This window comes from Rhinopithecus bieti, unplaced genomic scaffold, assembly GCF_001698545.2.
Source record: "Rhinopithecus bieti isolate Rb0 unplaced genomic scaffold, ASM169854v2 scaffold_22522, whole genome shotgun sequence".
NCBI lineage: Eukaryota > Metazoa > Chordata > Mammalia > Primates > Cercopithecidae > Rhinopithecus > Rhinopithecus bieti.
In genome coordinates, this window is record NW_016811454.1 from 514,358 (window position 1) to 537,071 (window position 22,714).

The 22,714-nt window shown below is 41.2% G+C and overlaps 1 protein-coding gene across 5 annotated transcripts in view; it reads right to left on the reverse strand.

Annotated features, from left to right (window-relative positions):
- Positions 1-22,714, reverse strand: part of CPO (carboxypeptidase O) — a 67,822-nt gene that overhangs the window by 17,336 nt on the left and 27,772 nt on the right. For 3 of the 5 annotated variants that reach the window (XM_017893915.1, XM_017893916.1, XM_017893917.1), the window contains 7 exons: positions 19,344-19,445; positions 16,469-16,573; positions 15,132-15,242; positions 13,932-14,022; positions 12,581-12,783; positions 6,569-6,653; positions 3,841-5,737 (listed from right to left, as the gene is read on the reverse strand). In XM_017893915.1, the coding sequence (XP_017749404.1) occupies positions 5,475-5,737; positions 6,569-6,653; positions 12,581-12,783; positions 13,932-14,022; positions 15,132-15,242; positions 16,469-16,573; positions 19,344-19,445 (960 nt within the window). In that variant the 3' untranslated portion in view covers positions 3,841-5,474. Of the gene's footprint in view, positions 1-3,840; positions 5,738-6,568; positions 6,654-12,580; positions 12,784-13,931; positions 14,023-15,131; positions 15,243-16,468; positions 16,574-19,343; positions 19,446-22,300; positions 22,356-22,714 lie in introns of those variants that run through there. The other 2 variants (XM_017893918.1, XM_017893919.1) reach the window with 2 other exon arrangements.

The following is a 22,714-nucleotide window of genomic DNA, read 5'->3' on the forward strand; positions in this document are numbered from 1 at the left end:
AATAATAATAATAATAATAATAATAATAATAATAATAATAAAAGAAATGGAGAGATAAAGACTGGAGAACAATTTGTATGTAATACTGATGCCCTCTCTGTCCCTGTACCAGACCCTGGACCAAGCATATCATTCCACTGAATTTTTACAACAATCCTATGATGCCATTATATATGTGACAGAGGAGGAGACTGACTGACTAAGGAAACACTGAACAGTATTTCTTAAGCTGAAGGGTCCAGGTGAGATCAGAAACTCTTAGGTTTGCAATGGTGCCAGTTGGCAAGGTTACCCAATTTTTCTCTGGCAGTTCTTGACAGCCAGTGCAAAGGAGTGAACAACAGCAATAACAACAAGAAACCCTAAAAACTAAAATCATCAGTCAAAAAACTCTCGGCCAGGCACGTTTAGGTGTTCACATAGTGAACCTAAATGGAGGTATGAACAGACTGTAACCTATTCTTGTGCCAATCAAAGAGTTTTGGCCAATCAAAGGGGGCCAACTGTTCAAACTGTGTTCAAATAAGGCAAATGCCATGCTGTAACCAATCTGACTGTTTCTTTACCTCACTTTGGGTTTTCTATATGTCACTTTCCTTTTTCTGTCTATAAATCTTCTTCCACTCTGTGACTGTGCCAGAGTCTCTTTGAGCCTGCTCTAGCTCAGGAGTCTGCCTGATTCGTGAATCATTCCTTGCTCACTTAAAATCTGTTGACTTTAATTTGACTAAGGGTTTTCTTTTAACAGGTGTCACTGTCACACACTTCTAACTCTCTGTAGCGGTAGGCAAAGTACATGCAGTAGCTCAAGGGTAGCCACTGGAAAAAGTCATGCAATTATGAGCCATTGGAGGTAAAAACATGTCAAAGATGGAGAGGGATTCAGGAGAAGTTACCTGAAGGAGTTTTGGCAAAGCACTGGCAGTATCCCTTAGAGAGCACTTCAGACATCCTAAAACTGGAAAATTCCTATTCCAATACAACTAATCAATCATTAAGAACAGTGTTGCTAGCCGGGTACAGTGGCTCATACTTGTAATCCCAGCACTTTGGGAGGCTGAGGTAGGAGGATTGCTTCAGGCCAGGAGTTCAAGACCAGCCTGGGCAACATAACTGTCTCTACAAAAAAAATAAAAAATTAGCCACGTGTGGTGGTGTGCACCTATAGTCACAGCTACTCAGGAGGCTGAGGATGGAGGATCACTTGAGCCCAAGAGTTTGAGGCTGCAATGGGCTATGGTTGTGCTACTGCACTCTGGCCTGGGGCAATAGAGTGAGAGCCTGTCTCTAAAAACAAACAAACAAACAAATAAACAGACGTGTGCCCATGGCTGGGCATATTTCTTAACCTGTCTGTCTCAGTTTCTTCATCAAATAAATAAAAATATCTAACTCAAGATTCTTATGAGTATTGTCAGAGGCATGTGAACCAGAGCAACTCCATCTTGAATAGGGTCTGAGTCAAATAAGGCTGAGACCTACTGGGCTGCATTCCCAGACCGTTAAGGCATTCTAAGTCACAGGATGAGATAGGAGGTTGGCACAAGATAAAGACCTTGCTGATAAAACAGGTTGCAGTAAAGAAGCCAGCCAAAATCCACCAAAACCAAGATGGCGATGAGAGTGACTGCTGGTCGTCCTCACTGCTATCCTCCCACCAGCACCACGACAGTTTACAAATGCCATAGCAACATCAGGAAGTTACCCTATATGGTCTAAAAAGGGGAGGCATGAATAATCTACCCCTTGTTTAGCATGTCATCAAGAAATAACCATAAAAATGGGCAACCAGCAGCCTTTGGGGCTGCTCTGTCTATGGAGCAGCCATTCTTTTGTTCCTTCACTTTCTTGATAAACTGGCTTTCACTTTACTCGGTGGACTTGCCCTTAATTCTTTCTTGCATGAGATCCAGGAACCCTCTCTTGGATTCTGGATTGGGACCCCTTTCTGGTAACATCTTCACACAAGATAATACACATAAAATATTTCAATTGCTGCACATCATAAAATAAATAATTATTAATTTTAGATTTTAAAAAAACTCTGTATTTAGTACTGCAATTTTATGTTCTTGAGCAGTGGGCTTCTCTTAGTGCCATAGTAAATTTATACCAGATTCAAATTATATACATAAGATATGAATAATACTGGGGTGATATAAAGAATATATTTTTAATAACATATCAGGAGACTGATAAACTGCATAAGGAAGAGAAATAGGAGCTTTGTCATACATAGTGAAAATAAAAATATAACTCACTTTGACAGTGCCGTAAAAAAAAAACCCTAGCGCTAGAAGCTAGAAGCTTGTATATCATCTGCATTTATTATTTTGCATCATTTTAAACTCTAAATTCACCTGTAAGTCAAGAAGATCTAGATCCTTTGTAGGAATAGTTATGGAAAAAGCACTGATAGAGTTTGGTGGAAAGACAGAAATAGTAACGGAAAAGGCAGAATAGTCAAACTTCCTAAAAATAAAAGAGGAGGCATTATAAAAGTACTTTGATTAGTACTGAGATAAACTTAAATTGAACCATGTAAAAATCACCAATAGTTGAACTTTGTTGACCCACAAAAGCAGCAATTTCATAGAATTCAACCTGACACATAAAACTTACTGGGAGACAGTCCTTTAGAGCCTCTTTTTCTCCTGCACATCTTCCTGGCTGGGCCAAGGATGCAAGGCCCTGACCACTTTTACCTGGGCCATTTCTCAGTTTTATTTGCAGTAAGCAAGCAACCTTGAGTGATGGGGACATGTATTCTTCTGGGATAAGATCGGGCTTCTTACTGCTTGCTGTAAAAGCAGTGAATTCCAAAGGTTAGTGTTTCTCTCGGTTGCACAACTCGCTGCATGTGCACGTGGCATCTGGGCTCTTTGCATCATCCTCTTGGAGCTTGGGAGAAGGAGGAATCCCTGTAAATATGCTGATGCTCATGCTGCTTCATGTGCTTTGGGAAATAGTGTCCTTTGACTCTGACTGGGAGTTTCAAGCCTTCTACTAACATACATGAAGTATTAACAAGCTAACTTCTTAGCTTTAAAGTATGATAAAATCAAATCCCAGACCCAACCAAACTACAAACAGGATACTCTCAAGATTGCATTAGTAGCATCAGCTGTGAAGTTTTCCCAAACAAATATCACTTTCCACCACGAAGTTGAAAACATTCTTAGAAAGATCAGTGTGGTCATTCACCATCTTTCTATCCCTGTTCTTAGGATCCTTTCACAGGAAATAAAAAACTTCCAGAAGCAGTAAAAACTCTGTCATGTTTCCCAGTACCTTATTCCCCCAGACACAGGTGAAGTCCCCTCAAGGAAACTATGATCGTATCCTGGAATCTGGAAAAATCCATGTGGGAGGTTTCAGGCAAGCTGATGGATTAACTGAGTTTCTCTCTATTCTCTTTAGACTTTATTTGCCCATGAGCTCCATCTCTAGACATGAATTAAACTTTGTAGATCAGAGCTCCCATAGTACTCAGAGGTTCGAGTTATTTTTAAAATAGCCTTGGAGACTAAAACCCAGGCTAGATGAACACTGATAACCAGTGTCTGTAAGCACAGATCCCCTGCTTTCTTCTTGAATATAGCATTGGGTGGTCACACTAGTTTTCTTCCTTTCTAGGCTGACCATTGATGAAACCAAACCATTTCCTCCTGACAATGCCACAATTGTGGAGTTGGCATTTTTATGTAAATAGCTCTTCTCTGATTCATTAAACCCTATTGCCTCTGACATTTTCCTTTCTGACCCTTATCAGCCACACACTAGCAAAACATGAAGAAATAAAGACTACAAAGAAAGGCAATAAAAGGGTTACAACCAACAAGTGTATTGTGACTGTGACCAACAAGGATATTTGGCAATGGGTGACTGAACACCCAAGGATGCCCTGTCAGCTGGTCACAACTACATTTATTCGAAGCCTGACAACTGCTTAGCACCATTTCAAGGTGTCACATAGAGATACATAGGAAATGACAGTCATGGCTGCTACTTTAACAGCACTTAAAATTTAATAGATGAGATAGCACAATTAAATGCCCAGATATCCGTACACATACAATATGGGCCTTCCTCTCCTCTCTATTGACTTTTCATTTCTTTCATAGTATGTGTCACAAACTGCAATATTTAATTTATTTATTTGTGTTCTTGCTTATTGTATTCCCCTAGAGCTGGGATTCACCTGGTATGAAATAGCATGTCCATTCCAATTATTTATGGCTGCTACTCCTGATCTCACTCATTGGAATATAAATTTCAAATAGACAGGGACCACATCTATCTTATTCACCATTGTAATCCCAGAACCTATCAAAATGCACCTAGTAGATCCTTAAATTTTTTAAATGAATATATAAGTAAATAAAACCAACAACAGTCATCAAGAGAGATTGTATAACTTATCCTCTGAATGCTGCTACTAACTCATTAACACAAAATTAAGAAAGCAAGAACCTGGTTCAAAAGCATAAGCAAAATTTTTGAAGAATACAGATGAGAAAAATTTCCCAGACACCAGGGTAGAAGACCTATTCCTACTTCATTTTCCTTAGTGAATGTTAAGATCATAAATCACAAAAATTAGTAGAACACAAAAGACCCTATCAGAATCTCATCATGTGACTTTTAATTAGATTTCAAGAGCAGTGGGGTTCCACTGGAACTCACAGGTTTCTCTGCATTTAAAGCTGAATAGGATAATAGCCATCTAGTTGAGCTGCCTCGAATTGTAGCTGAGCTACCGACTATGAAGCTAAGCCAGTGAAGGTCAAGGGTGTGATATAAACACCAGACAGAGTCATTTCACTGATGGCCCCAATTCTTCACTCACCACCTTCTGCTCTGTTCCACCCCTTGATGCAGAGCTCAGCCATGTGACTTCCTCTGGCAAATGGGATGTTAGCAAATAGGATGCAAGCAGAGGTTTGAAAAGTGCCTGCACATTGAGACTTGCTCTCCTGCTGCTTTTGCTCCTTCACCATGGCCATGAGTGCATGGTACTAATGTGCTGGAGGAGAAAATACAGGGAGCAGAGCCCCCGTTCCTCATTGCAGCTGAGGCTATCCTATACTAGCCTACAGTAGCCAACCCCCAGAGTGAGTTCATCCGAGATCTACCAGCTGCCCTGAAACTGACCACGGATGCCTAAGCGAGCACAACCAAGATCACTGCATCATGACCTGTAGATTTGCACCACTTGGTTTTAGAGAGGTTTGGTTTGTAGCATTATTGTACTAATACCTAACTAATTCCTAACTAATACCTAACTAATTCCTTGTATAAAGGAATAAAGCTCAGCTCACAGAAAAACAAATATTAAAACGCAGACATGATTTTTCCTTATTGAAATAGGAAGTATTTTTAGTTAAATGATTTGGTTTCTCTACAACCATAGCACACTGTTCCTCCAGCCATACCCAAGCCACTGGGGTTGAGCAGGCCTGAGTGGGATGCACTTAGAGAAGAGACATGCAGGACACCAGCAGGCCCAGCAGCACAGTGGCAGATGTCACCCTTCCAGCACTGTCCAAGTCCCAATGTTTCGCATACACATCATCCAGGACGGACAGCACAGCCTCCATGGTCTCCTCACAAGTGGGCTGGATCTGAGCTTCTGGCAGAACAAACCCGTATGTTCCACTGTCCCTCAGCTCAAACGTATATGAGAAGGGAATCCCAATGTCTCGGGCCCAGTCTTTTGAAGACCCTGATGAGGCATCTACAGGTGAAAACATGAAGGCAGAGGTAGAAGTCGTACTTTGAAAGAACAGATTTCTATAGCCATTTCAGGAACTAAAGGTTCACTTAGTAAAATAAAGAAGCTGTTTTAGATCAGGGTCTCAGGAATAGCTGTCTTCTCTTTCTCCTTGGTTGTAAGCCTCTGCAGGGCGGGAACCACATCTTATTTAGTGTCTCTGTCCCCCATCATACCTGACACTGTGTCTGGCACATGGGGAGGTTTGGCTAAAGTTTCTCAGCTGAGTCACTGACTTGGCAACCTAATATTGCCTGGCAAGAGTGAACTGAGTCATATAAAGAAAGGAACAGAAACAAAATGACCCACAAGAAAAATATTATACAAGTATTTAGAGGGGGGCTCATGGAGGGTGGAGAAGGTGGAGGTTGGGGTTGGGAGAAACAGCGCGCTCTCCTTTCAACTAAATTATTGTCTTTAGATATTTTTCTCCAGGGCTTTCTTAGCCTGATGGGTCCTCTGAGAACTGAATTGACTGACCAAAGGTCAGTGGACAATGTCCTTCCCGTTAACTCCTGTGCCTTCTAGCTTGCCAGCTCTTTTTAACTGAAGCCAGGGGAAGTTCTGGTCTGAGCCAGCGCATTAATTCTTTTTCTTTTAGTTCATACCTTATCCCTAGAGAGTATAATTCTGGATTTGTACAGACTCCCTTTTATCCTTGGTCATTTTGATTTGTACAACTCCCTGTTGATCCCAGGAACTCTTCTGTTCCTCTCCCGCCTATCTCGCCACCCAAAGTCCACTGACTTCTTTTGTGCCTTAGATACTATTGAAGAGGCAAAAAAAGATACTTACATAAAATATCTGCACTTGATCCAACTCTATAATTGGTTCCATACTTTGCTTTCAATGCATTTGCTGCCTTCTGTCCAACTTGAATCTGTAGGTGGGAAATGCAGACACAGATATCTGGTGTTTAAAATAAATCCAACGATCCAAGCGTTTGGTGTTTTGTCCAGATTCATCTCCAGAGTTTTAGGCCACCTTTCCAACTTCCCATTGGACGTCTACATCTAGGTAGCCTGCTGGTACCTCAGATTCAACACGCTCAAATCCATTTTCACCATCTATCCCGCTAATAAGGCTGCTCTGACTTTCATATTTCTGGGCTTGCATGCTCTACCAAACACACATGTAGAATTCTGCAGGCATCTCTGATATTCCATCTCTAAAACAGTTGCCAAGTTGCATTTCCAGTGTCATCATTCTATGTCAGACTCTACCTCTGAAATGGTCTGTGGCATCTTTTTTTTTTTTTTTTGAGATGGAGTCTCATTCTGTCGCCCAGGCTGGAGTACAGTGGCACGATCTTGGCTCACCGCGACCTCTGCCACCCGGGTTCAAGCAATTCTCCTGCCTCAGCCTCCCAAGTATCCGGGATTACAAGTGCCTGCCACTGCACCCAGCTAATTTTTGTGGTTTTTTAGTAGAGACGGGGTTTCACTATCTTGTCCAGGCTAGTCTTGAACTCCTGACCTCATGATCCACCAGCCTCGGCCTCCCAAAGTGCTGGGATTACAGGCGTGAGCCACCGCGCCTGGCCGTCTGTGGCATCTTCTAATAGATTTCCATTCCTCTCACCAATCCTTCTTTCAAGTTCTCCCACCTGGCTTCCAGATGAAATTTTGTAGCATACAGCTATGATCATGATCCTGTGGAAAAGTCTTCAAGAGCTCCTGGTTGCTCACTGAATTAAGTACAAACTTCTCAGCCTAGTTTTTGAGATCCTCTCCAATATGACTCTACCCCACCTTCCCAACACCATATTTTGTCATCCCCCCAGATGATAGTCAAAAACTCGTTTTCCTACCATTCCTCAGCCTTGCCCCATATTCCTCAGCCTCTATCTTTCCTCAGGATGTTTCCTCCACATGGAATCCCTACCTCTTATCTCTGCTGTTGAAATTCTGCCCAGCCTCAAAGGACTTTTTCAAATGCCAACTTCTCCAAGAGGCCTTACCTGATCCCTACAACTGGATTCTATCTCTTCCCACTTTGAATCCCCATAGCCCTTTCTTCATATCTCTCTCTGACTCCCCTCTTTGTTTTCCTTATAGTGTTTATCTCTCATAGCATTTCAGAGCTGGAAGTCATACCCGTCCCCACACCTACCACCACTTCACCTCTGCAGCCCCTTTCCTGAGATCAGAGTCACGTTAGTGAGGCCCAAGTCTACTGGCTGGGCTTATTGACCTTCTGATGCATCTCGTCTAGGTTTGCCGACAGACCCTCTAGGTATTCCCCACCCTAGACATGTGTGTTCTACCCGTCAGATGGAATATCCCACTGCTTCCCATGACGGTCTCCCTCCCTGCCTGTACTGTGATCCACCATAGCTTTACCCCTCAGGGCTGCCTGACTGCACTCCAAGTGCACCAGCTCCCTGAATACCTGACTAGGGACAGGTCTCATTTTAGATTCTCTTTCTCCCAGCTCTGTATTGTCCAGCTGAATCCTGAGATGTTGCAGAGTAGTGCTTGTCTAGAGAGGAAACTGGCCCAGTGAAATTCAAAAGGAACAATATTTCTGCTGGCAATAAGGCAATAAGGATGTTGGGGGATCATACTGGAACATTGTGGGCAGTGTTCTTAAGGTACTTGGGGCTTTCTGTGTATGACTAACATCAGAGAAAAAACACTCTGTCAAACATACTTGCAAGTCACTTGCTCTCTCTCCGCTCACTAAGAATGCCATTTTGGCCATTCACCTTCTCCCTCACTTCCTAAAAAGGGATTCTGAGTCTGCCTCAGTTCCTGGGTTTGTGTTATCCAGAATTGAGATAATGGGTAGGAGAGGCTAAAAAAGCTGGTTTAATCATTTACACTGGGAGGAGGTCCAAGAACGGTCTGCTGGAGAGAGAAATTCTGGTAAGGAAATGAGACTGAGGGGTGGGCAGGATTCAGGGTAGCTGCTGTATGTAATGAAGTTGAGAGAAGGGGCCTGGGAAAAGCATTGTGATTTACCAACCACATTCCCTTCTGAAGTTCTTTAAGAGTCTCTAGCAGAGATACGAATTGCTTTTAATTATTTTTAATTCCCATGTGTTGTGTGTGTGTGTGTATGTTTTAATGGAACACCATGCTAACTGGTCCATGTGAGGCCTTACCTTTCATTTGAGATATATGCATCAGACCCAGACTATACTTGCCAACCAAATGGTTCCTTGCTTTTTTTTTCTCTTTCCTGCAGCTCACCCTCGACAAGAAATTTTTTTTTCTCATTGCCAGCCATCATTTATTTTATCCGATATCATTCCCTTTCCTCAAATCCTGGCTGTGGGGTAGGAAATAGTCTTTCCAGTTTACCCTTCTTTGTTGATAAAAGAACTTTTGAGTTCTATTTTAATAATTCCATGAGGAATTACTATGGAGAAGCAGAGAGGAGTAAGAGATAGATATGAGAGGCATTCAGTTGTGATCCTCAGCTTAGCTATTTGGGCCTTTCTGAGAAGATAAAATGAAAATCCCCTAGACTTCTGAATTCAACTTCCATCTCTGGAGGTGAAACTCCTGATTGTACTTCTCTTTCCTTCTGACACTACATTGCAAGGCTATGATAGAGCCAATTTCTTTGCTGCCCTTTTTTTCTCAGCTTACAGGTACTTCCTAATAAAAATAATAAAAACTCATTTGCCAATAGTACATAATATACATTTCTAAAAACCTCTGGCCTGCTTAACAACTCCTTCTCTGGGCCCAGAGAATTTCCTGTAAGCATATATTCAGAGGCAGGCCCACGGAATGGTTGAATAAAGCCCTGGCCTGGTGGGGGTGGTGGCAACAGAGCTTGGGATGGAGTACAGAGGCTGATACAAAGAGAATTCAAATGGAAAGAATGCAAGCATGTAAAACATTAGAATTCTTACAGCTATTCTAATTTCCAGAGCAGTTTAGAAAGAGTCTATATATAGTTATGTTTCTCCTACATAGTGATTGCCAAGCTGTCTATCACGTAGTATAATATTTACTATGATTTCTATAAACTTTTGGTTTTGTAAATAATAAAGATTAATTACTAGTCTCTGCTGCTTGTAAATAGTACTAGAAATGGAAATCTCCTTGGAGCAGTTGGCTCGATTCTGTGTCTTTGTGCACTCTATCAAAGCTTGCCCCCAAGAACCAAAAAACCCTGCTAAGTAGCTTCAATAAGGTAGACACGTGGTAGTAAAATATTCACAGTCTTTTTATTGAAAAGGCTTGGAGATGACTGTTTATGTGAACTCTTCAGCACCTGAGACTGTAAGAGACACAGAATTGAAGCCATCTTTCTCAATTTGATTTACTGTTTTCTGTATTTAGTGCTATGAAGTTGCTAGTTATTCCCTTCTCAGAGTTACTGTCCAGCAGTGGTGGTGCCATTGCCTCAGGTCTCTCCTGCTGTCTTGCTCCTTCTAGCCTCTGGCCACAGCACAGGGCTCTAACCAGACAGTCAGTCAGCAGTACAAGACCCTCCAACCTTTGAATACAAACTTGGCAAAATGGTCACATAGTGTCTGTTTTCCTGAACCAATTAGAGAATGAAGTACCCAAGAAAAATACTAGAATATACTAGCCTCCTTTTTCTGTTGGTGGAAGACCACTTTCCATCAAAGATCTCTAATTACCTGTCTTTGGAGATTCATTTGTGTTTGTCACAGATCCCTTTAAGCAGAAAGTAGGAATCTACAACAAATATCCCCAAAACTGGGAAAAAGGGAGCATTCTGGGCTTCTTGACTGAAATATCTGCTTCTGTATATTTCTTTATTGAAGAAATAGAACTTCCAGTTCTCACAAATGAGAAGGAAATAGCACATAGTTGACTGGGAATCTAGCTGATAGACTCCTAGAAGTTGCACACCCTTTCTGAGCAGAGAGAGGCAGTGTGAGGTAGTGCGATGATGAATGTGTCCTCTGGAGTCTAAAGATATGAGTTCCAGCCTGGGCCCCACCACTTTCTATTTATAGAGTTATGAAGATAAAGTTAACTCAGAGTTTCAATTTCTATACTCCAAAGTGAATGTAATATATTATCATGAGGGTCAAAGGAGATAATAGCTATAAATCTCTTTGTAAATTGTAAAGATCTAGGCAGATGTTAGTTATTTCCACGTGTTACCAAATGATCATGCGGTACAAGTGTTCCTGGACCAAGAAAAGGAAGAATAATTGCAAGAAAGGTACTTGAGTATTGTTGGATGTTTTTGACTGTTGGGAGAAGGGCTCCCTCCAACATAGGTCTGTAGTAGTTTTTCTTTTAGTGTTCAGGCCTTGTGTCTTCTGGGTTGTGCTCCAGAGGGAGATGTGCAAGAGGTGTAACCTAACCAAGAGGTCATCAGGCCTCTGTGATATTAAGAACAGAGCAAGCTTAGCCCCACTCCTTCTCAGCATTTGCATACAAAGAGGAGCATGGTTTTTTAAAAAATAAAAAGATAAACAGAAAATAACAAGTGTTGGCAAGAATGTGGAGAAACCCTTATGTACTGTTGGTGGGAATATCAAATGGAGCAGCCTCTATAAAAAACAGTATGGTGGTTCCCCCCAAAATTAAAAATAGCGTTGCCATGTGATCCAGCAATTACATTTTGGATATGAATCCACAAAAATTGAAAGCAGAGTCTTAAGAGAGATTCACACATGCATATTCATAGCAGCATTGTTCACAATAGCCAAAAGGTGGAAGCAACCCAAGTGTGTCCATTGGCAGATAAGTGGATGGGATGAACAAAATGTAGTGTATACACACAGTGGAATGTTATTTGGCTTTACAAAGGAAGAAAATTACGATACACCCTACAACATGGGGAAACTTGGGATAATATGCTTAGTGAAAGCCAGCCATAAAAAGACAGATACTGCATGATTCTATTATATGAGGTATCTAGAGTAGTCAGATTCATAGAAACAGACAGTAGAGTGATGGTTGCCAGGGACTCCTATAGGAAGAAATGGAAAGTTGTTTAATGGGCATAGTTTCAACGGTGATTGGCTGCATAACAATGTGAATATACTTAACACTACTGAACTGTATAAAAAAAACTGTATATCTTTAAAAAAAGATAGTAAATTTTATGTTTATTTTATTACAATTAAAAATGAAAAAAAAAAACAAAAAATAAAAGGAAAACACTTATTGCAATTTGCAATTCTAAATTTACCCTCTCTTTGAGTTGTGTCTGTTGTCCTCTGGTTCACAAAAGGGCAAATTGCCCAGTCCTTCTCCGTAATTCTGCCCAACAGTGCTTGGGTAAACACAGCTTCAGAGAAGGACCCGGATAAGACCAGAAACAGTTTCCCTGCTCCAGCTTGCATTTTGCTGGCACTTCCCCTTACAAATAGTCCTAAGCAAATACTGAAAGAAGGGTTTAGAAGAAAATAGAGCATTGTGTTTAGCAGAGAAGAGAGCAGATATTATTTAGCCATGTTATTTTAGATATGCCATATTCCACTAACAGCTGGCAAGTTCTTGAAAGCATGGTTCAAAAGCTGTAATTGCTGAACGGAGCTTCAAGAGAATTTACAGAAATGAAAGTGCATTCCTGCAGATTATTAATATAATCATCTCATTTATATTATAGATGAATACCTAAGATGTCTCCCAACTTGACACTTTATGAAACAGGTAGTTAATTAATGTAGGTAAAGCAGCATTTAACCCAAAGCTTTCCCAGCAGGCGTCTGGCAAGGTGCAAAAGCAGGAAAAAGAATATAGGGATAAGCAGAGAGAACAAAAGGGCAACTGGAGCCAAAATCTTGGAAATGGAAATCAGAAAAAGGAAGGCAGAGGTCTTGCTGAGGTTTTTCTGGAGGCCTTAGTGCTGTGGACTCACCATTTCTGGGTGGTTACTTGATTTATTTTTGGTGTAGCCATAAGGTGTGAGAATTAACTGCCCATAAGAGTGCATGGTCAGGAAGCACAAAATATCGTCCTTCTTGCTCTCTACAAAGCTGGCAATGGCTTTAGTCTCTGGTTCAGACACTGGCCCTGTCCCACAGAATGTTTGATCTTGGCAGTTTCTAGATGCGCCAATACCTAGAATATGGAAGAAATCACAAAGAAGGCTGCATGATCTCAGTTTGGAAATGACCAATGGCAAGGAGTCATCCATACTCAGGGCATCTGTGAGTAGAATCAGCGCCTGCCCTTGGTTGAGTTAGTCCTGGCTAGATTAGTCAACTTGTATAGTCACTGAAGGATAACCATTCTAGAAGGAACTCAGAATGGCAGAAAGGGATAATGTTAGGATTTAGAAACAAACTCCATGCTTCCATGGCCCGGGAAAGGGGCTACAAAATGAAATGGCATTTTAGTATACTTTTACTTAAACCTGTGGTGGGCCCTGAAACAAATGCCTGGAAAGCAGTTCTTGGGTTCCTGGGTAAGGTTCTGACGTCGTCTTTTTGATTTAAGGTTCTCCTTCACGTCTTACTAGCTTGAGTCTCATTAGAGCTATTTAGCAAGGACATAAGTGGTCTGTAATCCTCATTAATAATAATAAGAATGATCAGTTGAGCACCTCTTATCTGCCGGGTACTGTACCCAACACTTCCTAAGTAGCATTCCATTTAATCCCCACAACAAATTACTGATAAGGTAGGGTTACTGTGACCTACATTTTACATTAAAGAAAACTAAACCACAGAGATGAAGCAATTTTTTCAAGACCACACAGCTGCCAAGTCTCAATTTTAACCCTTCCCATCTGGTTAATGGCAACGTTCTCAGCCATTCCTCCTTCTTTATTTGCTTCCAATTCACTGGGCATATTGAGATTTGGAAACATGAAAATGCCATAAGGAGAGAAAATGTTTGGTTTGTTTACTGCCCACCCCTGCTGTGAAATAATCTGCAAGGATAAGTCTCTGATTTTTCTTTTCTTTATGATAATTCATACATTTAAAAACAAAGGGATGGATGTGAAATATATCCACACTGGTCTAGGTCTACTTTGTTCTTGTTTAGGCAGCCTCACTTGAAGACAGTCCTGTACTGGAATGCTGATAGCTCTTACTATCTAGATAATATTATCCTGTTAGAGGGAATAAAACTCATTAGGAAGCCCAGAAAGCTGTACCATATTAGATGTTTATTTTCAAAAATTATACATTTAGTAATTCATCTCTTTTCTTACTTCTCAGCTTTATATTTGTTCATAATTCATCTACTAAGCAGGTACTTACTGCACCAAGATGCACTGAAATTTCGATTGAGATCCGTCCCAAAACATGTGCCATTATTATGGGGTGAATGGGATTTCCTCCAAAGACGATCCTGTAGCAGAGGAACATAGGGATGTTGCTGTTCTAAGGTTTCATAAATCACAGTGTTGGTGATGATAGGTGGTCCTTGAACATAAAAAATGTTTCCTAGGATTATCTGGAAGAACTTCCCCTTAACATTAGGCAGCTTGTGTGTGTAATTTTTAGTCTTGCAGATGGGCTAGCAGCCCCCAATAATAGGAACATCTGTACAACCAAAAGTATATATACATGTAAACAATTAAATTGGAGGAAGTAGTTTGGCCTTTTCCTCATGAGCACATTAGCAGTGCCTGTGGACGTGATCTGCTTACTCAGGGAATGTTTGCTTTGGAGTCATTTTTTACGTCCAAGTGATACAGGATGAAAGGGAAATAGCTTGACAGATGGAAAAAGGCCGTTCCAGGCATGTCAGAGATGGTCTCTGCACATTTCTGGAAGCTGAAGACTGATGAATGGAGATGGGAATAAAGACAAGTGTCATCAGACAAGCTCAGAGGGAGGACTCGATTCACACACCAGGCCAGAAAGGCTGTTCCAGAGAAAGGGGCCCCTGAAGTCCTTAGAGGAGCAATGGAAAAGAGGAGGCAATGAATACTCTCTAGAAATAGGGGCTCTTATTTGAGGAGTGATAGACTTCAGGAACATTTTAAAGAGACAGTTGTCTGCTGCATAAAAATACTTTATGTGATGTTTGCCCCCTGTGTGAATGATTGCATTGAAAAATGTAGGCTGGTTTTGTGTTTATACATTATTCATTCCCTTTATGCTTCTAGAACTGATTTGACATGGATGCAAGTTGGTACATGAATTTTTATCAATATAATCCTAATTGGGTGGCAGGCGATCCACAAACATTAAGAAGATAGAAGAGGGGAGGAAGAAACAAAGAAAAAACCTGTAATGGACTTCAACTCTAAAAAGGCCTTAGGCTTCCTCAGGCCTAAACTTAATGTAGATGGTTTGATTAAAGATGTTAAGCTGATTTTTATCCCAAATGGGGTTCCTTTCTTTACATAGGTATAAAATATTTTTAGAGCTGGAATGGCTAACATTGAAAAATTAACCTGAATTGAGCTTTAGTTCATGAATGCATCCCAAGACCAAACATGGTGTACTCACAGTTGTCCAAGTGTAGATATAACCATCTATGTTAAGAACTGGAAGGACATAGAAGTCCAGGTTCCTAAGGAGCTTGCGTATCCTTGAGTTGTCTTTATAGTTTTGTAGAATCTGGAAATTTAAGAAAGAAATGTTCAGAATTATTTTGAGAAGAGATCTTTTCTCTCTTAATTTCCTACCAATTTCAACTTAATTATAAGAGGTGACTGCACATCAAACCTCCACCCTCCAGCCCCCAAGCCCTCCTCCGTTGTCTTATTACGGTAGTTGTTCCCAAATTTTATCACACATCAGAATCACTGACGGACCTGTTAAGACACAGATTGCTGGCCTCTGCTCTCCCTTACCCCATTCACCTCCCACCATCCCTGTCTCCGCATGTTTCTAATTCACTAGGTTTGAAATGGAGCCCAAGACTTTGTATTTATATTAAGTTCACAGTTGGTATTGATACTGTTGATCTGGGGACAACACTCTGAGAACTACTCTTTACGGATTTCTCTGTGTTTGGGTTTCTGAAAAAACTGACCAAGAAAGTATTCTGTGTTACTTTTAAAGGTTTCTTATTCCCTCAAGGGAGGATTATAAGTAATATACAAAAATTCACTATGCTGGATATTTTCTGTATGCTACATATCTTAATCCACACTATAGACCCATGAAGTAGTTATTTCATACTCTTTTTCAGATCAAAAACTAGAAAATTGGCCGGGCATGGTGGCTCACACCTGTAATTCCAGCACTTTGGGAGGCCAGGGCGGGTGGATCACTTGAGATCAGGGGTTCCAGACCAGCCTGACCAACATGGAGAAACCCCATCTCTACTAAAAATACAAAATTAGCTGGGCATGGTGGTGCATGCCTGTAATACCAGCTACTCAAGAGGCTAAGGCAGGAGAATCGCTTGAACCCAGGAGGCAGAGGTTGCACTGAGCTGAGATAGCCCATTAAACTCCATCCTGGGCAACAAGAGCAAAACTCCGTCTCAAAAATACAAAACCAAAAACAAAAACAAAACCTAGAAAATTTGCCAAATACCATTAGAAAGAGGCACAGACAGGATTCAAACTCATCTCTGACTCCATAGACATTTGTTCTTCTACATTTAGATATGTTTACTCTCCAATAAAAAGTATTTTGGATGCACTGGAAAGAGATCAGAATATTTAGTTTTCAGTGAAGTTACTCATTAATTTTATTTCACTTGAGGTGAAGGATTAGCACAGTGAAGAGTTGCATCACTAACATGTGAAAGAAGCATGGTTTGTAAGTAGACAAGAAGCGACAGATATTTTATGGGGGTGATTTACCAGTATGAGGAAGCTAAAGACACTTACTTCTTTGACAAACCATTGGCAAAAAGCAGGAGCAATCCATTCTCTGGCGTGAATTCCACAGTCCATCCAAATGATCTTTTTGGGATTACCAGATGGTTGGCTGATCTGGAGAAGACATCCATGCCCCATTACCAAACAATTGCTGATTGTTGTAAGGCACCGTGCAAAGTTATGAGATTTTTAATTCCCCTAGAGGTCCCTTTTTTTAATCCACTCTGTTGTTTCAAGAAGGAGGCAAGGATGCTAATGAGACACCCATCAATATGATTCTTTCCTCTGCCACTCTTGTTCTCCTGCCAGTTACCCTGATGGTTGTTCTCAGGACCATGCACTGACTCCCTGTGGTACCCACCCCAAAAATGATCTTGCCTATACCTTAAATTATTCCCTAACTATAGATAAAGGCATAACCCCTAATCCACAAGCTAAGAGGCTAAATATGGATAAACTTTATAAAACCTTTGCACTTAGAGTTCACTTAGAGTGGTGAAGTGCACAAGAGGTAATATTCAAGAATCATAGTTCTTTAAAACAAATCCCAATCTCCACTCAAAATTCTTGAAATTTCAAATGGATTCAATTACACAAATTCCCCTTCCCCTGAGAGACTCCCTGACTCCCTGCCAGCCCAATCTTCTTTCCTTCTCCCCATTTGCTATTCTTGTACACCAGTACAGCCTCACTCTAAGGAAGATTCCCCTCTTTCAGAGGGGTGGGTGGGTGGTAATTAATCTGCTAACTGTGGATTCTCTTTGGTGAAGAGGCTGTTAACACTCCCATGCTTAGAACAGTCACGTCTGTTTTGGATTTGTAAATAGCCTAGACCACGGCTATTTGTTGAAAACCATTGGGAGCTGGGGTGATGAAGGCTCCCTTCCTCTCTATGAGAAACTTATAAAATTAAATAAATACATGATTGGATCTATCATATTCAAGGAATTTTCTCCTTTTAGCCTCATCTATTTTCCAAATTGTCAGGACAATTCCTAATCCGCCTCTTACCTTAATTTTTTTTTTTTTTTTTTTTGAGACAGAGTCTCGCTCTGTCACCCAGGCTATTGTGCTGTGGCGTGATCTCAGCTCACTGTGACCTCCACCTCCCGGGTTCAAGCAATTCTCCCTCCCAAGTAGCTGGGACTACAGGCATGTGCTACCACGCCCAGCTAATTTTTGTATTTTTAGTAGAGATGAGGTTTTACCATGTTAGCTAGGATGGTCTTGATATCCTGACCTCGTGATCCACCCGCCTCGGCCTCCCAAAGTGCTGGGATTACAGGCATGAGCCACTGCACCCTCTTATAATTCTCTTATAATTGTTCTCTTATAATTAGCCTTTTTATGAGTATATGTATGCTAACTACATGTTTATCTTTATCAACTCTTTATTATGTGCATGTTCTATTCTTTATAATATGCCCCAGGCAGAGGATATTTAGATGTCTTTTTGGCTGCTTTAGCATAGACTTGGATGGCCTATGGAAAATCAGGTAGGCAGGTGCTCCATGCTTAATATATCAACCAGTTGCTCACATAATCCCTGGGTAAATTCTATTTCAGAGCCAATAATTTTTTAAGAGTTGTAGTTAACTCTCAAATTTAGGGCTGTGCTTTGTAAATTAACACACCTACACTAAGTAGTAAGAGAGCAGTGAACTAAGTAACGCTGGTTCTTAATGTCATACTACTTTAGTAGTGGTTCTTAAACAGTGGTCCTGGACCAGTGGTTTCAGCATCACCTAGGAACTTGTTAGAAATGCACTGTGGTATCGCTTCTCAGCCTTTTGGCTATGATCAAGTGTAAAAATGCACTGTGGTTCTGAAACTTGAGTGTGTATCAGAATCACCTGGAGGAAGGCTTGTTAAAACAGATTGTTGGGCTCCAACGTCTGAGTTTCTGATTTAGTAAACCTTTGCAGGGACCTGAGAGTGTGCATTTGTAACAAGCCCTCAGGTGGAGGTGGTGGTGGTGGTGGTGGTGGTGGTGGTGGTGGTGGTGGTGCTGCTGCTGCTGCTGCTGCTGCTGCTGATGATGATGATTTAAGTGCTGCCCTTTGAAAACCACTGGTTTGTTGCAGAGATTGTCAACTCTGGCTACACATTAGGATCACCTAGAGAGTGTTCGAAGTACGCCGGGTCCCTCCTGAAACAACTGGGTCAAAATCTCTAACCAACTTAGGTGGGGTCTAGGCATAAGGATTATTGGCAGCTCCCAGGTGATTTTAATTTGCAGCTAGAATTGAAAAATCACTGGTCTAGAACCAGGAGCCCAAGGGTCCTGGCCCTGTGGAAAAATGGCTTTTTGGTCCCAAATACTTTTGGTCATGTTGCATGCAAAAGGGGTAGGAGATGCTGGAGACCTGGTTATACCCCTGGCTATACTGACATCTGGCTATGTGGCCTTTCACAAGTCACCTCACTTCTCTGGATCTTTGTTCCCTTAACCATAAAAGGAAGAAGCTAAAAATGAAGGTTATCTGTGGTTTTCAAACATGTTTCTTTTTTTAAAAGAACATTTTAAAATTTAAAAATATAAACAAAATAACAACTTAAAATACAGATGAGAAGTGAACTGGGTCTGGTTGAAGCACGAATGGACATTGTCCACTTCTGGGCCCTGCTGTTTTTCAGCCCCACCCCCATGGTCCCACTCAATTCTCCCAAATTCTCTTCACTCCTGAACTTGATTTCACCCAGATGATTAAGGCAAGAACATCTACGAGTTTTGAACTTCAAGAGCCCAGTTTGGGGTGGAAAAAGCAAAGCGATTCTGCATAGCCTCTTTTCCACACTTCTGATTAGAGTCCCTGAATAGTAAACACATATCCTCAGATTGGATAATTCTTCTGGTAAGGTAATTCTCAGCCTTCTCACTCACCTTCAAATAATACATGGGGTGGGTCTCATAGGTCACTCCTAGGAAATGCTGTGTCACCACTTCCTTGTACTTCTCACTGATCTCTCTCATCCACTGATAGATCTGAAACAGCAAGGGAGGACTGTGGCTATCAGCAGGAAGATTGTTTGCATGCCTCTGATTAAGATAACTGCTTCTTTCACTGACACATTGAACTCTGTTATCTTTGCTCTAGACTGCAACAGCTGTGTGGTAAAAGAAACAAAACGAAACCTCCCGTCTTTCATTTTCTTTAACAATCTGTTCTCTCACCAAGTCTTAGGATCTACCATTGCACTTTCAAATAAGTTTTTAAGAATTAACAGTTTGAATAACCCACCAGTAACACTTTAGAAACATTGTATAACAGTACATCCTTCAATTGACCACCTGCCTTAGCTTTCATGTGGCACACAATCATGCCAGAAATTTCAGATCAGGCTTATTTTGTGAGATTTTCTTCCATCTTTATGGATCCCAGTGATATCTTTTGCTGATGTCCCTGTGATATGGTTTGACTGTGTCTCTACCCAAATCTCATCTTGAATTCTATAATCCCCACATGTCATGGGAGGGACCCTGTGGGAGGTAATTGAATCATGGGTATTGGCTTTTCCCATGCTGTTCTCATGATAGTGAATAAGTCTCACAAGATCTGATGGATTTAGAAGGTGCTACCCCCAACCCCCTTCACTCTGCACTTCTCCTTGCTGCCACCATATGAAGAAGGACTTGTTTGTTTCCCCTTCCACCATGATTATAGTTTCCTGAGGCCTCCCCAGCCCTGCTGAACTGTGAGTCAATTAAATCTCTTTCCTTTATGAATTACCCAGTCTCTTGTATGTCTTCATAGCATTGTGAAAATGGACTCATACAGTATATTGGTACTAGTAGAGTAGGGTCCTTCTATAAGGATACCTGAAAATGTGGACACAACTTTGGAACTGGGTAAAAGGCAGAGGTTGGGAACAGTTTGGAGGGCCCAGTAGAAGAAAGAAAAATGTGGAAAAGTTTGGAACTTCCTAGAGACTTGTTGAATGGCTTTGACCAAGATACTGATAGTGATATGGACAATAAAGTCCAGGCTGAGGTGGTCTCAGATGGAGATAAGGAACTTGCTGAGAATTTAAGCAAAGGTGACTTTTGTTATGCTTTAGCAAAGAGACAGGAGGCATTTTGCCCCTGCCCTAGAGATCCGTGGAACTTTGAACTTGAGAGAGATGATTTAGGGTATCTGGAGGAAGAAATTTCTAGGGAGTAAAGCATTCAAGAGGTGACAAAGCATAAAGATTTGGAAAATTTGCAGCCTGACAATGCAATAGAAAAGAAAAACTAATTTTCCGGGGAGAAATTCAAGCCTGCTGCAGAAATTTGCATAAGTAATCAGGAGCCAATTGTTAATCACCAAGAGAATGGGAAAATGTCTCCCGGGCACGTGAGAGACCTTCACAGCATCCCCTCCCATCACAGGCCTGGAGGTCTAGGAGGAAAAATTGGTATCATGGGCTGGATTCAGGGCCCCCCTGTTCTGTGCAGCATAGGAACTTGGTGCTCTGTGTCCTACCTGCTTCAGCCATGGCTAAAAGGGGCCAAGGTACAGCTCAGGCCATGGCTTCAGAGGGTGAAAGCCCAAAGCCTTGGCAGCTGCCACATGGTATTGAGCCTGAAGGTGCACAGAAGTCAAGAACTGAGGTTTGGGAACCTCCACCTAGATTTCAGAGGATGCATGTAAATGTCTGGATGTCCAGGCAGAAGTGTGCTGCAAGGGCAGAGCCCTCATGAAGAACCTCATGAAGAACTGTTAGGGCAGTTCAGAAGGGAAATGTGGGGTTGGAACCCCACACAGAGTCCCCACTGGGCCCTGCCTAGTAGAGCTGTGAGAAGAGGGTCACCATCCTCCAGACCAGAGAATGGTAGATCCACTAACAGCTTGCACCATGCACCTGGAAAAACTGCAGACACTCAATGCCAGCCCATGAAAGCAGCCAGGAGTGGGGCTGTACCTTGCAAAGGCACAGGGACAGAACAGTCCAAGGTTGTAGGAGCCCACCTCTTGCATCAGCATGACCTGGATGTGAGACATGGAGTCAAGGGAGATTATTTTGGAGCTTTAAGATTTAATTACTGCTCTATTGGATTTCAGACTTGCTTGGGGCCTGTGGCTCCTTTGTTTTGGCCATTTTTTTTTCCATTTGGAATTGTTATATTTACCCAATGCCTGTACCCCCATTGTATCTAGGAAGTAACTGACTTGCTTTTGATTTTAAAGGCTCATAGGTGGAAGGGGCTTGCCTTGTCTCAGATGAGACTTTGGACTGTGGACTTTTGAGTTAATGCTGAAATGAGTTAAGACTTTGCGGGACTGTTGGGAAGGCATGATTGGTTTTGAAATGTGACAACATGAGATTTGGGAAGGGCCAGCGGTGGAATACATTGGTTTGGTTGTGTCCCCTCTCAAAACTCATCTTGAATTGTAGTTTCCATAATCCCCATATGTCATGGGAGTAACCTGGTGGGATGTGATTGAATCATGGGGTGGGAGACAAGCTTTCCTGAGCTGTTCTCATGATAGTGAATAAGTCTCGGGAGACCTGATGGTTTTATAAAGGGCAGTGCCCTTGCACACACTCTCTTGCCTGCTGCCCCCATGTAAGACATACCTTTGCTCCTCCTTCACATTCCACCATGATTGTGAGGCCTCCCCAGCCATGTGGAACTGTGAGTCCATTAAACCTCTTTCCTTTATAAATTACCCAGTCTCAAGTATGTCCTTATAGCAGCATGAGAACAGACTAATACACCATGGTTCCAAGATTAGAGAAGACCTAAGTATGGCCCTCTCACATGTTCTCACATGCCAACAGAAGTTTCTGTATCAAGTCCTAAGCTAGTTGTTTTGATTCAATTGAGTAGACCTGAATAGTGGCTGATTTACTTACAAGTCTTATGTTGTGCTTAGAAAGAGTTCTTACACCTTGGTCTGGAAGTCCATAACTTGGGGTTCCGTAACAGTGAATGCAATAAGAAAATTCACAAAAATAAGACATATTCAGACAATCATCAGCATTTCACACCTCTTATAATCAATTTCTATATAGTTGATATCTCTGACAGACAACAACCAAGAGTTATAGTAAATATAGTAAATAATATAACTATATTTATATAATAATATTTTATTATATATATATTATATTATATTTTTATAATATTATATAAAAATTAATTTTAATAATTATATTTAATAATAATAAATATACTATATTTAAATAAAATTAATAAACTATTATTTAACTAAATATCAGTAAATTAATAAGAGTTTATATAGTTTTAAAATGCCGGTGTTGGTTGGC